Source organism: Engystomops pustulosus, chromosome 2 (genome assembly GCF_040894005.1).
Source record: "Engystomops pustulosus chromosome 2, aEngPut4.maternal, whole genome shotgun sequence".
Taxonomy (NCBI): Eukaryota; Metazoa; Chordata; class Amphibia; order Anura; family Leptodactylidae; genus Engystomops; species Engystomops pustulosus.
This window is the reverse complement of record NC_092412.1, coordinates 28682254-28698279: the sequence shown is the minus strand read 5'-3', so window position 1 is coordinate 28698279 and position 16026 is coordinate 28682254. Positions and strand designations below refer to the sequence as shown.

At 42.8% G+C, this 16026-nt stretch overlaps 1 protein-coding gene across 1 annotated transcript in view; it reads right to left on the bottom strand.

Annotated features, from left to right (window-relative positions):
• Window positions 1-8353, bottom strand: part of CEP295 (centrosomal protein 295) — a 45015-nt gene extending 36662 nt beyond the window's left edge. The window contains exons 1-4 of the mRNA XM_072134117.1: window positions 8221-8353; window positions 7046-7180; window positions 3452-3652; window positions 2940-3064 (exon numbers count right to left, since the gene is read on the bottom strand). Coding sequence (XP_071990218.1) covers window positions 2940-3064; window positions 3452-3652; window positions 7046-7168 — 449 coding nt within the window. The 5' untranslated portion in view covers window positions 7169-7180; window positions 8221-8353. The remainder of the gene's footprint in view (window positions 1-2939; window positions 3065-3451; window positions 3653-7045; window positions 7181-8220) is intronic.
• Window positions 8354-16026: the final 7673 nt, after the last annotated feature.

Below are 16026 nucleotides of genomic sequence, written 5' to 3'. Positions count from 1 at the left end.
CCCCCTCATCGCTCTAAGACTAATGGAGTAGATGGACATGCATGACCCTTCTGCTCCATTAATCTCTATGGAGCTGACGGAGACAAGTGAGCGCGTCAATCTTCGTCAGCTCCATAGAGATTAATGGAGCAGAAGGGTCATGCATGTCCATCTACTCCATTAGTCCTACAGACCGATGAGGGGGTCTCTGATGAGACCCCCACTGATCAGCAAGTTAAGCCCTATCCCATGGATAGAGCCTAACATTAGTTTATAGGAAAACACACCACTACATTTTGGTCAAGAGTTGATCTTTACAAAAAAAAAAAATTCTAAAACTTTAGAAATTTTTGCACAAAGAAATTATAAACTTTATGTATTTAAATGCTACAATTACATCTTTATTCAGTACATCGCCCAAGTTACAGGTTGTATGTTGGATGCCATATAGAAATAGGAAGAATTATGCATCCATGGATGGGTTACTGTGATGAACCCTCACTCTTGAGTTATATCACAGGGTGTTCTTGAGCTAGAGAGCCTCCCACGTCTTAACCTACGCAAGATGGAGTCTTTACTATATATTTTAACCCCCTAGCGCCCAATTATGTCAAGGAAACCACACATCAGAATCCCTGACCCTACACAACACACCCACACAGCCCAGGGGGCGCACAACCTCGCTGTCTACCACCCCCTCCCCTTCCCTACCATTTACTATGGAATGCTGCTGCATTGAGCCACTCTACTCACTGAAACAGTCACACTTATTCCATACACTTCTCACAGCCGCCACTACTAGTAAATTACGGCTTATGAGACACCTAGACCAGGACCGCACCCAGACACACACTGCCCATAGCTACTGCCAGCACCCAGACACACACACTGCCCATAGCTACTGCCAGCACACAGACACACACACTGCCCATAGCTACTGCCAGCACACAGACACACACACTGCCCATAGCTACTGCCAGCAGCCAGACACACACACTGCCCATAGCTACTGCCAGCAGCCAGACACACACACTGCCCATAGCTACTGCCAGCAGCCAGACACACACACTGCCCATAGCTACTGCCAGCAGCCAGACACACACACTGCCCATAGCTACTGCCAGCAGCCAGACACACACACTGCCCATAGCTACTGCCAGCAGCCAGACACACACACTGCCCATAGCTACTGCCAGCAGCCAGACACACACACTGCCCATAGCTACTGCCAGCAGCCAGACACACACACTGCCCATAGCTACTGCCAGCACAAAGACACACACACTGCCCATAGCTACTGCCAGCACAAAGACACACACACTGCCCATAGCTACTGCCAGCACAAAGACACACACACTGCCCATAGCTACTGCCAGCACAAAGACACACACACTGCCCATAGCTACTGCCAGCACAAAGACACACACACTGCCCATAGCTACTGCCAGCACACAGACACACACACTGCCCATAGCTACTGCCAGCACACAGACACACACACTGCCCATAGCTACTGCCAGCACACAGACACACACACTGCCCATAGCTACTGCCAGCACACAGACACACACACTGCCCATAGCTACTGCCAGCAGCCAGACACACACACTGCCCATAGCTACTGCCAGCAGCCAGACACACACACTGCCCATAGCTACTGCCAGCAGCCAGACACACACTGCCCATAGCTACTGCCAGCAGCCAGACACACACTGCCCATAGCTACTGCCAGCAGCCAGACACACACTGCCCATAGCTACTGCCAGCAGCCAGACACACACTGCCCATAGCTACTGCCAGCAGCCAGACACACACTGCCCATAGCTACTGCCAGCAGCCAGACACACACTGCCCATAGCTACTGCCAGCAGCCAGACACACACTGCCCATAGCTACTGCCAGCAGCCAGACACACACTGCCCATAGCTACTGCCAGCAGCCAGACACACACTGCCCATAGCTACTGCCAGCAGCCAGACACACACTGCCCATAGCTACTGCCAGCAGCCAGACACACACTGCCCATAGCTACTGCCAGCAGCCAGACACACACTGCCCATAGCTACTGCCAGCACACAGACACACACACTGCCCATAGCTACTGCCAGCACACAGACACACACACTGCCCATAGCTACTGCCAGCACACAGACACACACTGCATATAGCTACTGCCAGCACACAGACACACACTGCATATAGCTACTGCCAGCGCACAGACACACACTGCATATAGCTACTGCCAGCACACAGACACTCACAGGGTAACACTGAGATAATCCACCTCTCCAAGCATGGGGACCTATAGAGCCCAAAAGGCATATACATAAAAGGAAAACCGTAAAATAAAAAGGGTTCAAAAAGAAAAACTGGATCAAGGTGGGAAGAAGTTGGGACATATTTCCTACAAATCTTCTTCCAGGGGTCTGGGAAGAACATATGTCAACCCCCTTCCCGGGCATGAATTTACTGATCTCGCCAAACCAAACACCACTATCACATATTTAGCCAATTGCCCAACATCTATATTGTTGGCTTCCAGAGTCCAATATCCATAGCACTTGACCACCCTAGGAATATCAGAGGATGCTGATCACAGATTGGTTGAGGAGAAATTGATGAGAAATATATGAATTATGACCAGGCGGGCTTTGAAGTATAGTTATGCATAATATAAGCCACCAATTTACAGTCATGGAATACACACATGGGACACGCAGCCGCAGCGTCTACAACGATTAAACTTTTCGTGGGACAGAGCCACGGTGGCTTTAGCTGAGGGGGTAGTGCATAAATAACTCAGTTATGTTTCATTATTGTGTCTAGCTCTGTGCTGTACCTCTATGACAAGTGACATGTGGATATTCAATGGTCACACACAACATAGGCCTCCATCACAATATCTCAAGACATGTTTGTGCAGTGTCGAGCTCCGACTACACATTGCAGTTGTCACTTACCAGGACTCTGCTCTCAGCTGTTTCTCTTTGTGTTGTTTTAACTCTCTTAAAGCCTCTCTGTGTCTCTTCTCAGCTTTTTCTTTGTTGGCAGCCATTGCCTTTTCCACAGCCTTCAAATCAGGCTCCTTAAGAAATATATATATAAAAAATAAAAAAACAAATTATATTGAACCGCATTCAGCTGCCTGTACGATAGGAGATCCATATTCCCAAATCACTTGATTCCCTGCAGCCAATTAATGCAGTGATCATCATTTGTTATGAATATGCAGCCTTTCAAGTGCAATGGGGGCGGGGCTTAGTTACCTACAGCCAAACATGACCTAGGCAGAGGCTAAAAGTATTAATCACAACTAAAAGGGGCGATTGTTCCAGAGCAGAGCCTATAGGAACATTGTTTAGAGATATGTAATTGTCCCATAGGAGAATTCCAAAGCCTAAACTGGCTGATAACAGCAAGCAATAGACATCCCTCAATAAGGATACTATAGACTTCACGTGTAACGTCTTACATTCTCCTTGGCTTGCCGGTGTCCTTCTCCGATGGCGTTGAGCGCACATTGATAGATCTTCTCCAGGGACTGGATCTTCTCAGCCTGGGTGGTTTCCCATCTGGCTCTCAGGTCTTCGGCCAATAGCTGCAGCTGCTGATCTCTTCTTTCCTTGACATCTTGGCGGATCTGCTGAGCAATGAACTTCTCCTGTTCTCTGACCTGCAAAGGGATTTACCATACAGTAGCAGGATTGTGGGAGAGATGGAAGGATTCCCATTCACATGCTGCGACTAGGAACTGTAATGCCCAATGGCTTGTCACTACCCATGGGGCTCAAACATCACTAGGCTATTGAGCCGCACGGGTGGTTTATGCCACTGAAGCCCATTATGTGTGTGACGTTGGCTTAACATCAGAGCAGAGTTTACATTAAACTCTTGAAATTCATCCCAATTATAATAAATTGTCTACAGATGAGATCTGACTCTGTAACGCCACATAGGAGCTAGCTGTTTGCTTTTGGCTCTCACCACCGTGCCGTTCCAAAATGGGAAGCTGACAAAACAGTTCATTGATGAGGAATTGGGTATCTGAGAACCACCTCCAGCTGATACAAATATTAAAAGGGGTTGGCCAGGAACTTTAATTTATGGCCTATGCTCAGAATGAACGATTGGTAGCAGCTTTGATCTGTATGAACTCACACAGAGGTAAGTGGATGGCACAATGTTCTCTGCATTGGGCAGAAACTGTACCTGCATCCGCAGCTGTAGTTGCAGCTTCCAGCCACCATACAAAGCATGGTGCCAACGGATTTAAGAAAAACCATTAATTATAATTCTTGGACAATCTCATTAACCCCTTATCACCGACACTAGTTTTCAGCTCAATGACCAGACTCGATTTTTCAAATCTGACATGTCTCACGATAATTGGTTATAACTTCGGAACGCTTTAACATATCCTGGTGATTTTGAGAATGTTTTCTCGTGACACATTGTACTTCATGTTAGTTATAAAATTTAAGTGATAAGTTTTGCGTTTCGTTCTGAAAAAAAGTGAAAATTTGGCAAAAGTTTGTAAAAATTCTTCATTTTCCAAGTTTGAAATGTTCTGGTTTCCAGACAGGAAGTAAAACTACCCAAAAAGTTTGATAATTAACATTTACAGAATATCTGCTTTATGTTGGGATGATATTTTATGCTTCCGGTCATTTTTCTAGGATATTATGAGGCGCAGAACTTTAGGTGCGATTTTTCTTATTTTCATGAAAATTGCCATAACTCACATTTTGAGGGACAACTCGGCTTCCAAGTGACTTTGAGAGGCCTAAATAATAGTAAAACCTCATAAATTACCCCACTATAGAAACTTCACCCCTCAACATATGTAAAACAACTTCTATTAAGTTCATTAACCCTTTAAGTGTTTCACATGGGTTAAAAAATATGGACCTGCGATTTAGAAACTATGGAATTTTTTTGGAAATACATTCATTTAGGCCAAAACTGACATTTTCAGAATAAATTAAATGATGAAACGCACTGCAACGCTTGATGCCCAATTCCTCCCGAGTTTACTGATACCGCATATGTGGTGGTAAACTGCTGTACGGGCGCACGGCCGAGTATAGAATGAATGGAGGCGCCGTCCACAGCAGATTTGTATTGTCACATTGTACGACCTATAAATTTTTATTTTTTTTGGTAATGCGATCATATGAGGGCTTATTTTTTATGGGATGAGATACAATGTATAAATAATTTATTTTGGGAGTCTAAAGCTTATTCATGAGATTTTATTAACTATTTCAAGGGGGACACAAACAAAATCATCAATTTTTATTTTGGATTGTGAGCATTCCCCCCCCCCCCCCCGCTCACCGTAACGTAAAAATAATATTTTATCTTTATTCTCTGGTTCACTACGATTGCGGTGATACCTCATTTATATAGTTTTTCTTATTTTGCTCAATTTTCCTGAGCAAAACCAATATTGGAGAAAATCGCATTGTTTTTACTATTGACAACTTTTCAGGGCCATAACTTCTGTATTTTTCTGTTGTCAGATCTGGTTGAGGGCTTATTTTTTGCGAAAACAGTTGTTCTTTTCAGTCGTATCATATTAGGTACCGTAACTTTTTTTGATCACTTTTTAGAACATTTTTTGTGATGGTGTTTGATGAAAAATTGTATATTATGGGAAGTTTTTCGAGTTTTTTTTTTACGTAGTTCACCGAGCGGGTTCAATATTGATTTAGATATATTGTACAGATTAATACGGATGCGGTGATACCTCATTTATATAGTTTTTCTTATTTTGCTCAATTTTCCTGAGCAAAACCAATATTGGAGAAAATCGCATTGTTTTTACTATTGACAACTTTTCAGGGCCATAACTTCTGTATTTTTCTGTTGTCAGATCTGGTTGAGGGCTTATTTTTTGCGAAAACAGTTGTTCTTTTCAGTCGTATCATATTAGGTACCGTAACTTTTTTTGATCACTTTTTAGAACATTTTTTGTGATGGTGTTTGATGAAAAATTGTATATTATGGGAAGTTTTTCGAGTTTTTTTTTTACGTAGTTCACCGAGCGGGTTCAATATTGATTTAGATTTATTGTACAGATTAATACGGACGCGGTGATACCAAATATGTACGTGTTTTGTGTTTTATATACTTTATTTGCATTTTATGTGTTACTGGGGAGATTATGGGACTTTTATTTTATTTATTTATTTAATTATATTATAAAAAGATTTAATTTTTTTTTTTTTTACTTTTTTACATTTTCTACTTCTTGGCTTGAATAAGCGATCATCCGATCGCTTATTCAAGCCTTTACACTGCAATACACTTGTATTGCAGTGTATAGTGTAAGTAACTGAGCATGCCGCGCATGCTCAGTTACTTACAGCCGGGTCCTGCCAGGAAGGCAGGACCCGGTGAGAAGAGGAGCCGACAGCCCCGGGTCACTCGTCGGAACCCGGGGCAGCGGCAGGAGGGATCGGATCCCCCGGTAAGCACACCGGGGGGGTCCGATCCACGGGGGACACACTTGCACGCCGCGGTCATGCTTGACCGCGGCGTGCAAGGGGTTAAACACCCGGGATCGGAGTTTTTCCGATCCCGGGTGTTAGTGCCGGGTCTGGGCTGTAATATCACAGCCCGACACCGGCACTATAATAACCCGATGTCCCGAAATCTTCTTCTGATGCGCCGCCGTAGAAAGGCGTCGCATCAGAAGAAGTACCCTTAATGACCGACGTAGAATCCCGATAGGGCGGTCATTAAGGGGTTAAAGGTGTTGTCTGGAGGTTGAAAAAAACCATGGGTACTTTCTTCCAAAAACAGCACCACACTTGACCACGGGTACTATGTGGTATTACAACTAAGCTTCATTCACCGCTATATAGCTGAGCTGCAGTATCAGCACTAACAATGGTCAGACATGGTGCTGTTTTTGGAAGAGAGTAGCCATGTTTTTTTAAAACCCAGGACAACCCCTTTAAGGATAGGCTGGCAAAATAAAAATAACCAGTGCCTTTAATGATGCTTTATGACTGTATATTACGGAGTCACCCCCTGATGATTAGTGGGATAATCCAGTTACCTGTTGCAGGCGCAGCTTCCTCCTCCTCTCTCGCTCTTGTTTTAATATAGAAGCCTCCTCGTTCGGGCTCAGCCGCACAGCGTTCACTTTGGCCACTTTCCGTTTCATGTTTTTGGTGAACATCAGCTCCCTGTGCTGCAAAATATGAAGGGTTGTACATATAAATAAGCAGGACTCTGGGATAGAACAATGCTAAGGGCAGGGGCCTCATGGTACGGCCAATGCGTGTAGATGAGCCCAAGACACTAACCCAAAAAGTCTGTTGGCAACACATTACAACTACAGTTGTACAATTGCAACTAAATATTTGGCTACACAAAGGACTATGGCATCTAAAAAGTTAAGCCCCGGTTACTCCTACCCAGCTCTCTGTACATTGATTGCATAGTATTTGCAGAAGGTAGAAGTGGGTTCACCACAGGATCCTGACCTTGGGGTGAATTTGTCCTGAGAATTCAAATCTTATTTGGATTTTGGTTTGAAGGTAGGAGCCAGGCAGTAAACGGGTTGTTCCAATTTTGCAAATATCCACAGGATAAGAAGCGGATTAGAGAGGATCCAACTGCTGGGACCCCTACCAATCACGAGATCCTAAACAATCTGAATATCAAGGGTCCCTTCTCCAGACCGCTGGGGTTCCCATTCTCGTGATCAGCGCATGTCCCAGAAGTCAGACCTCCACCAATCAGGGCGACAGACCACTTGGAAACTCTCCCTAGGTTCGGATGATCTAATCCTCAGCAGTCTTTGCCCTGGCCAAACCTGTCCTCTCCGATTTTCAGAAACCCTCTCAAATCCTAAGAGCACTCTTTAGATCATGTTCACATTTTGCAGATTCAGATACACTGATGCAGCAGGTTTGGGGTCAAAAATATGAGACTAAAATTTCTACAAAGACTAAAATGATGTGGATTATTTGCCAATTTCTGCCATAAGTAGCACGTGGGGAGTCCATCCACACCGATCCTGAGCTCCTATGGCTGAATTATATTGACACCCCCACCCACCAGTCTGCTGCCTATAGTTGTCCGGGGACTACAAGTCCCAGCATGCAATGAATGACACAGAGTACAGGAAGATGCTGGGACTTGTAGTTTTTATATGAAGGATAAAGGCCAACGGCCCTGAACCCTGCACAGAGCAATATCATGTAAGAGGTACCGGCTCCTCCATACCTGCTTCCAGCCGCCGCTCTCCTCCTCTGCCCTATAGTCCGGGCATAACAAGCACTAAACGGCTGTTTCCCTATACACAGACGTCACTTCCGCCCTTCAAACAAGCCGCCAATACGGACCGGCACAGCGGGAAGGAAGGAGCAAAGGAGGAGGGACTGGAGAAAGAAAGAGGCGGGGCCTTGTAAACACAGTTCAAAACCACGCCTACTTTACTCCAGCAGCGAACGTTGCTTTATGCTTTATCATAGAGTTCTCAGGGCGAGAGCTAGAACGTCACCGTAGCGAGAACGGGTTGCGCATGCTCCTCGGAAGTAGCACAAAGCTAAGTAGTAATGCGGTTTGCGCATGCGCTTTAAAAAAAAAAGTGTGAAAGTTATTAGAATTGTGTGCGCATGCGTTCTGTGTGATTTTTTGTTTTTGGAAATTAGTGTCTTTCCCATTTCTTGTAGGATTATAGGAACAGTTATTAAAAGGATATAGAGTCTGTGCAGAATTGAATTGTGTTGGGTAATTTCTACTATTATTGTATCCTCCCTTTACATCTTTTTAAACCGGTCACCATGTTTTATCCCAATAAACTACTATCCCCCTCAGTTAGTCCATGAATTGTCCTTTGTAGAATTCCCTCTTTTATGTGAAATCTCATCCGGTTACCTATAATAAAATTATCTCGAAAAGTCAGGCAAATATGACTCTTTTCGTTTGATTTAAATATGAGATGAGTCAAGTTTAGAGGCTGCAGACGTCGTGTCACTTCAGAAGCCTCTACCTTCCCTTCTATAGCACCTAAAAACAAGCTTTATGTGTCATATTAACCCCCTCGGGACTAAGCCATTTTAGGGCTTCAGGAGCAAACCCGATATTTACAATCTGCCCTGTGTCCCTATTAGTGGTTATTACTTTGGAATACTTTAACCTGTCCAGGGGATTGTTTTCTTGGGACACATTGTACATCAAATCTGGATGATATCTTTTGGGTTTAGTTATGAAAAAAACTTAAATTTGGTAAAAATGGCAAAAAATTCTTCATTTTCAAAGTTCAAAATTTCTGCTTTTCAGTCATAGCACCCAAATAACTTCACAAATAACATTTCCCAAATGTCTTCTTTATGTTCGCTTATTCTTAATGCGTCCCCTGATTTTTCTAGGATGTTATGAGGCTAGTAGGGGGTAGTAGTTTAGTGGGGTAAAACTTGGTGACAGGTTCCCTTTATCCAGCATGGGGAGCAGATACAGTTTGGCAGCACCAGGTGGCAGTAGACAGTACGTCTTATACTGCAGATGTACACACATGTTCTATTTCATGCTAGGAGGGGATCTTAGAGGAAAGATTCTATCCACTTTTTGCGTTCAATTCCAAACAGAAAAAATGAATCAATTGTATTTTTTATAATTAAAAAGATTTCCCAAATTTTTATCATGGGAAACCATCAGCAATTGGTAGAAGTTCCAAAAATTCCCCTTTACTGGGTCACCCGTAACAGCTGGAACTTTTGGGATGGTCGCATTTACTATTGACAAGATTAAATGGAATTTTACTTGCCCTTCCTACTGATGGCCGGGGGTTGAAATTAAATTTTTAGATCCCTATGTTCCCCCGAAAAACTGCTATCCGGGGAGAGTAAGGAGACCCCCGGATACAGCATCCAGAATTCTGCCAAAATCTGCCTGTTTAGTCCATACACATATGGACTAAACACATAAAGGGCCATGTTACTGCAGATTACCATAGAACCAGTCACCATCTAATACCTGGTGATAGACGCTGCAGTGTAAAACATGGCGGAGAGATGGAGCGAATAGCACTTCTGCATTGCAAGCGCTGGGGTCCTGGGTTCGAATCCCACCCAGGTCAACATCTGCAAAGAGTTTGTATGTTCTCTCTGTGTTTGCGTGGGTTTCCTACGGGTCCTCCGGTTTCCTCCCACACTCCAAAACATATTGTTAGGATGATTAGATTGTGAGCCCCATGGGGACAGGGACTGATTTGACATGCTTTGTGCAGCGCTGCGTAATCTGTGTGAGCTATATAAATAAAGGATTATTAATACATAATGATATCAGTTTTGGAATTGGTCATAAATATCTTATCCCGCAGCAGTTCTCCTGGTATCCCGGGAGATACAGACCTATTATACGAGCCTCTTGACCACCATGTACAATTCCTTACAGCAATGAAGCACCAGTTCTCCTCTGTGATAAGACTCCTTGTCTGTGGATGCAAGTGCCCAGTAATTAAACATCAAATTCAGAGCCGCTCTGTGGGGTGAGCGCAGCACATGAGGGATGCTCACAGTAATTACACGGCTATATATAGAGCCCACTGTAACGCTGCATAAATAATGTATAGCGTTCGCTCGGACCTCGCACAGACCAAGAAGAGATAGGAGCCGAGACTATGGAACAAGAAAATATTTAATGAAGTTTTTGGTAAAAAAAAGAAAAATTGTCTATATAGTGGTCATTGTACAGGGATAGGGAGGAGATAAGCTGTGACATCATCTATTGTCAGTTGTGATGTAATGATGGGTCAGTGTTATCTATATAGAGGTCATTGTACAGGGAGGAGGAGGAGATAAGCTGTGACATCATCTATTGTCAGTAGTGATGTAATGATGGGTCAGTGTTATCTATATAGAGGTCATTGTACAGGGAGGGGGAGGGGATAAGCTGTGACATCATCTATTGTCAGTAGTGATGTAATGATGGGTCAGTGTTATCTATATAGAGGTCATTGTACAGGGAGGGGGAGGAGATAAGCTGTGACATCATCTATTGTCAGTTGTGATGTAATGATGGGTCAGTGTTATCTATATAGAGGTCATTGTACAGGGAGGGGGAGGAGATAAGCTGTGACATCATCTATTGTCAGTAGTGATGTAATGATGTGTCAGTGTTATCTATATAGAGGTCATTGTACAGGGAGGAGGAGGAGATAAGCTGTGACATCATCTATTGTCAGTAGTGATGTAATGATGGGTCAGTGTTATCTATATAGAGGTCATTGTACAGGGAGGAGGAGATAAGCTGTGACATCATCTATTGTCAGTAGTGATGTAATGATGGGTCAGTGTTATCTATAGCGCTACAGTCACAGTGTCTGGATCTATGAGTAAGTGTCCCAGGGTTATCATGATGGATTTTGATGGTAGATTTCCTTTAAGGAGGTCCGATATCCTGGGATGAGTGTTGCTGTAAGTCAGTGTTAGAAGTAGGTCATCCATAACAATCTGAAGAAACCATTAGCGATGTCGGACAGGATAACAGGTGCAAGCAATCAATACAGTGTCATGCACTGCGGCTCCTGTTACACTGTGTCAGGGAATGTCAGTCCTGAGTGCTCTGCCCTGGATTAGACTCCTCACACTGCAGACTACATAGTCATACACAGCTCTGCTATTCCAACAATTAGCACCCTATGATACTGCTTTATTTTATATCATTTACATTTACAGTATATAAATGTAATAGCTACATGGTATACCATGGTATCTATTCCCTTGGTATACTTAAAGGGAACATGTCACATATACAGCCAGTGACATGTTTCCATAGAGTCCTATTAACTGACACCCTTGTTTTAGCTAAAATTGTTTCCCTACATCCCCATAAATCAACTTTATGTTATATTCCCTGGCATAAGAGGGAGCGTATCCTGCTCGGCCGACCACTCCCTTCAACTTCTCCCCTTATCCTATGCCTCTTCTCAGCATGTCATGTGACCAGGGTGATGTAATCTAAGATCCTGTGCTCAGTTACATTTTCAACGTTTACCCCATGTATGAATCTGATCACATTAAATCACAGCAGCCTCCAAGGACTTCCACTCCTCTCCATCCTCCATGGAGGCTGCTGTGATTTCAAGTGATCAGATATATACAAGGGGGACATGTATCTTTATTCTTCAAGTTTTTTTTACTTTCAATTTTGTGACTTTTGTTGTTTTTCCGATTTTTCACAGTGACTTTTGCTGTTGTTTTTCAAGCACACCTTGTTCTGCATGTTGTGCAGTGTGACTTATGTGCCCTTATTTTCCAGAGTTTCCGTGCTACCTTTCACTTATGTATTACTTTTTTTGCTTATTTTTGCGACTCTTTAAGCACAAATCTGCATCCAGGATAGCCAAAAGTTGCACCTGCCAGGATAGGGAAAACTAAACATGTACCACGAGAAAAGGCGCAGAGTTTTTGAACTTCCACCAATCTATTGTTTGCCTATTTTAATAATATGTTATATTTGTAGTCTTAAAAAAAAATTAAGATCACGACTTAAAGGACATCTAGCACCAGGATGAAGGATTATAAATCAAGCACTCTGACATACTGGTGCGTGCCCCCTCTGGTAGGATCTTTACAAATTATGCAAATAATCCTGCGGGGCTCCTGGCTTCATAGGTGTTAATGACGCCCCTAAGTCTCATTTGCATAATTTGAAAACCCCTTTTTCTTAAAAACAAGGGCATAGGAAGCTTAAAGAAGAACAAATCCTACCAGAGGAAGCACACAACAGTATGTCAATGTGCTTGGTTTATAATCCTTCATCCTGGTGGTAGATGTCCTTTAAGACAACTCAATAAGAATCTCATCTTTCAGATCACAAAAGACATACAGTGGACATACAACGGAAAATATTCAGACCCCTTTTAATTTTTTCGGTCTTTGGCTTGAATGCAGCCAATAGGTAAAAAGTTCTTTTTCTGCTCATTAATATACACTCTTGACAGAAAAAAACTGAAATGTAGATATTTTTGCTAATTCATTAAAGAAGAAAAACGGAAATATCACAAGGTGATAAGTTTTCGGTCCCTTTGCTCAGTGTTGAGTAGAAGCAGCTTTGGTGCTGGTACAGCCAGGAGTCTTCTTGGGAAGATGCTAAAAGTCTCTCACCCCTAGATTTGGGGATCTTTTGCCTCCTCCTTGCAGATCCTCTCCAGTTCCCTCAGGTTGGATGGTGAATGTTGGTTGAGGCCATTTTCAAGTCTCTCCAGAAATGCTCTGTTGGGTTTGGGTCCGGGTTCTGGCTGGGCCAGTCAGGAATGGTCACAGAGATGTTCTGAAGCCTCTGCTTTCTTATATTAGCTGGGTGCTTAGGGTTATTGTCTTGTTGGAAGGTAAACCTTCAGCCTAGTCTGAGGTCCAGAGCATCTGGAAGAGGTTTTCATCCAGGACATCTCTGTACTTGGCCACATTCCTCTTTCCTTCCATTATAACCAGTGGTCCTATGTGTGTCACTGCTGGGATTGTATTTGGCAGGTGATGAGCAGTGCTTGGTTTTCTCCACCACTTAGAATTAACACCAAAAAGTTCAATCTTCATCTCATCAGACCAGAGAACCTCTTTCTCATAGTCTGGTAGTCTGGGAGTCCTTCATGTGTTTTGCACACTGTATGCAGCTTTCATATGTCTTGGACTGAAGAGAGGCTTCCGTCAACAGACTCTGCCATAAAGCCGCGACTGGTGGAGGCTGCAGTGATAGGTGACTTTGTGGAACTTTCTCCCATCTCCCTACTGCATCTCTGGAGCTCAGTCATAGTGATCTTGGGGTTCTTCTTTACCTCTTACCAAGGCTCTTCTTCCATGATTACCTAGTTTGGCTGTACAGTCAGGTTGAGGAAGAGTTGTGGTCATCACAAACTTCTTCCATTTAAGTATGGAGGCCACTGTGCTCTTAGGAACCTTGAGTTCTACAGAAATTCTTTTGTATCCTTGGCTAGATCTTTTCCTTGCCACAATTCTGTGTGTGAACAGTTCACTGTGAACTTTGAGATCTTATATAGACAGGTGTGTGCCTTTCCTAATCAAGTCCAATCAGTTTAATTACGCACATCTGGACTCCGATGAAGGAGTAGAACCATCTCAAGGAGGATCAGAAGGAAATAGACCACATGTCTGAATACTTATGAGAATATGTGATATTTCAGTTTTTCTTGTTTAATAAATTAGCATTTTTCAGTTTTTTTTCTGTCGAGATGGTATGCAGAGTGCATGTTAATGAGCAAAAAAATTACTTTTTTGATTTTACCAATTGGCTGCAATGAAACAAAGAGTGAAAAATTTAAAAGGGTTTTGAATACTTTTTGTACTCACTGTAATTTAAAACGCAATCTGCAGATAAAGATCCAGTTTCTGCATATTTTAGCTCCCTAGAGCAGTAGGACACAGAATCATAAGCTTGATGGTTGAGAGTCTTTTCTTTAATATGACATAAAAACCATGTTTCTAGGTGCTATAGAACACAAGAGAGGGGCTTCTGATGTGACTCTACCCCTGCAACCACTAAACTTGACTCATCTCATGTGAAGAAAAGTCATTTTTTTATAGGTAAATGGGTGAGATTTCACATAACAGAGAAAATTCTACAAAGGAAAGTATTTTAGTGGAGTAAAACCTGGTGACAATTTCTCTAAAATCTGTGTTACTTCTACCCCCAAAATCTAATGGATAGTGTCATTACTCGCATCAGTGATCTGTAGAAGGAGATCACGAGTCACACATCAAGTCTTCCCTGTATCTTATACCATGAACTTATGGGTTTTAAATATTAGGATCTACAATATTCATTTGTACTAGACCATGAAGAGTTAAATAATAGCCAACACCACAGAATCCCCCAATAATACTCAGGTGGAAGTGTTTCCTGTATACATTGCTGTATCCATGGTAACAGAATGCGGATGTGTTGCTATTCACATATTGTATTGCTGACGCCACAATCTGGATCTTAAAACGCAGAATAGATATCACTGTGACGTAGATATTGCTGCCAAACTAGACCGGCAACATTCATTCACAAGGAATGAGAGATAAATATGACTTCAACATTGTTTTGTACCAGTAACATATGATACAAGATTGTGTTATGTATCCCCTAGCCTGGGTAGAACTTGGCCCCAATCTACTCAGCTCCTTCTGCTCTATAACATGCTGCCTGCAGAAAGGACACTGTATACAATCTGCTTAGCTCCTCTTGCTCTATAACATGCTGCTAGCAGATAGGACACTGTATACAATCTTCTCGGCTTCTCCTGCTCTATAACATGCTTTCTTCAGATAGGACTCTATGCACAATCTGCTTAGAACCTCCTGCTCTATACCATGCTGCCTGCAGATAGGACACTATGTACAATCTGCCCAGACCATCCTGATCTATAACATGCTGCCTGCAGATAGGACACTATCTACAATCTGCTCAGCTCCTCCTGCTCTATAACATGCTGTCTGCAGATAGGACACTTTGTACAATCTGTTTAGATCATCCTGCTCTATAACATGCTGCCTGCAGATAGTACACTATGTACAATCTGCTCAGCTCCTCCTGCTCTATAACATGCTGCCTGCAGATAGGAAACTGTGAACAATCTGCTCAGCTCCTCCTGCTCTATAACATGCTGCCTGCAGATAGTACACAATGTACAATCTGCTCAGATCATCCTGCTCTAGAACATGCTGCCTGCAGATAGGACACTATGTACAATCTGCTCAGCTCCTCCTGCTCTATAACATGCCCCAAAAAATAAAAAAAACAAGTCCAATTCTTGCAGTACGGAGTTTATGCCTATAACTTGTCTGTAGATCCACATAGAATTTATGCTGCTGTCAGAGTCTCCTTGATATTTGTATTTTTACTTGCAAATTAGTTAAAAAGGAGACACGACTTTCATTTACTGGAGTGATATTTATATAAATCCATCATACTATAAATTTTCCTATTAGGACACAGGTGAAGAGACTATAAATCTCTATACAAGCTGTTACTGGGGGCCGTACTTTTAACCCTTTCCTGCTTGTGGCCTATTTTCGATTTCTC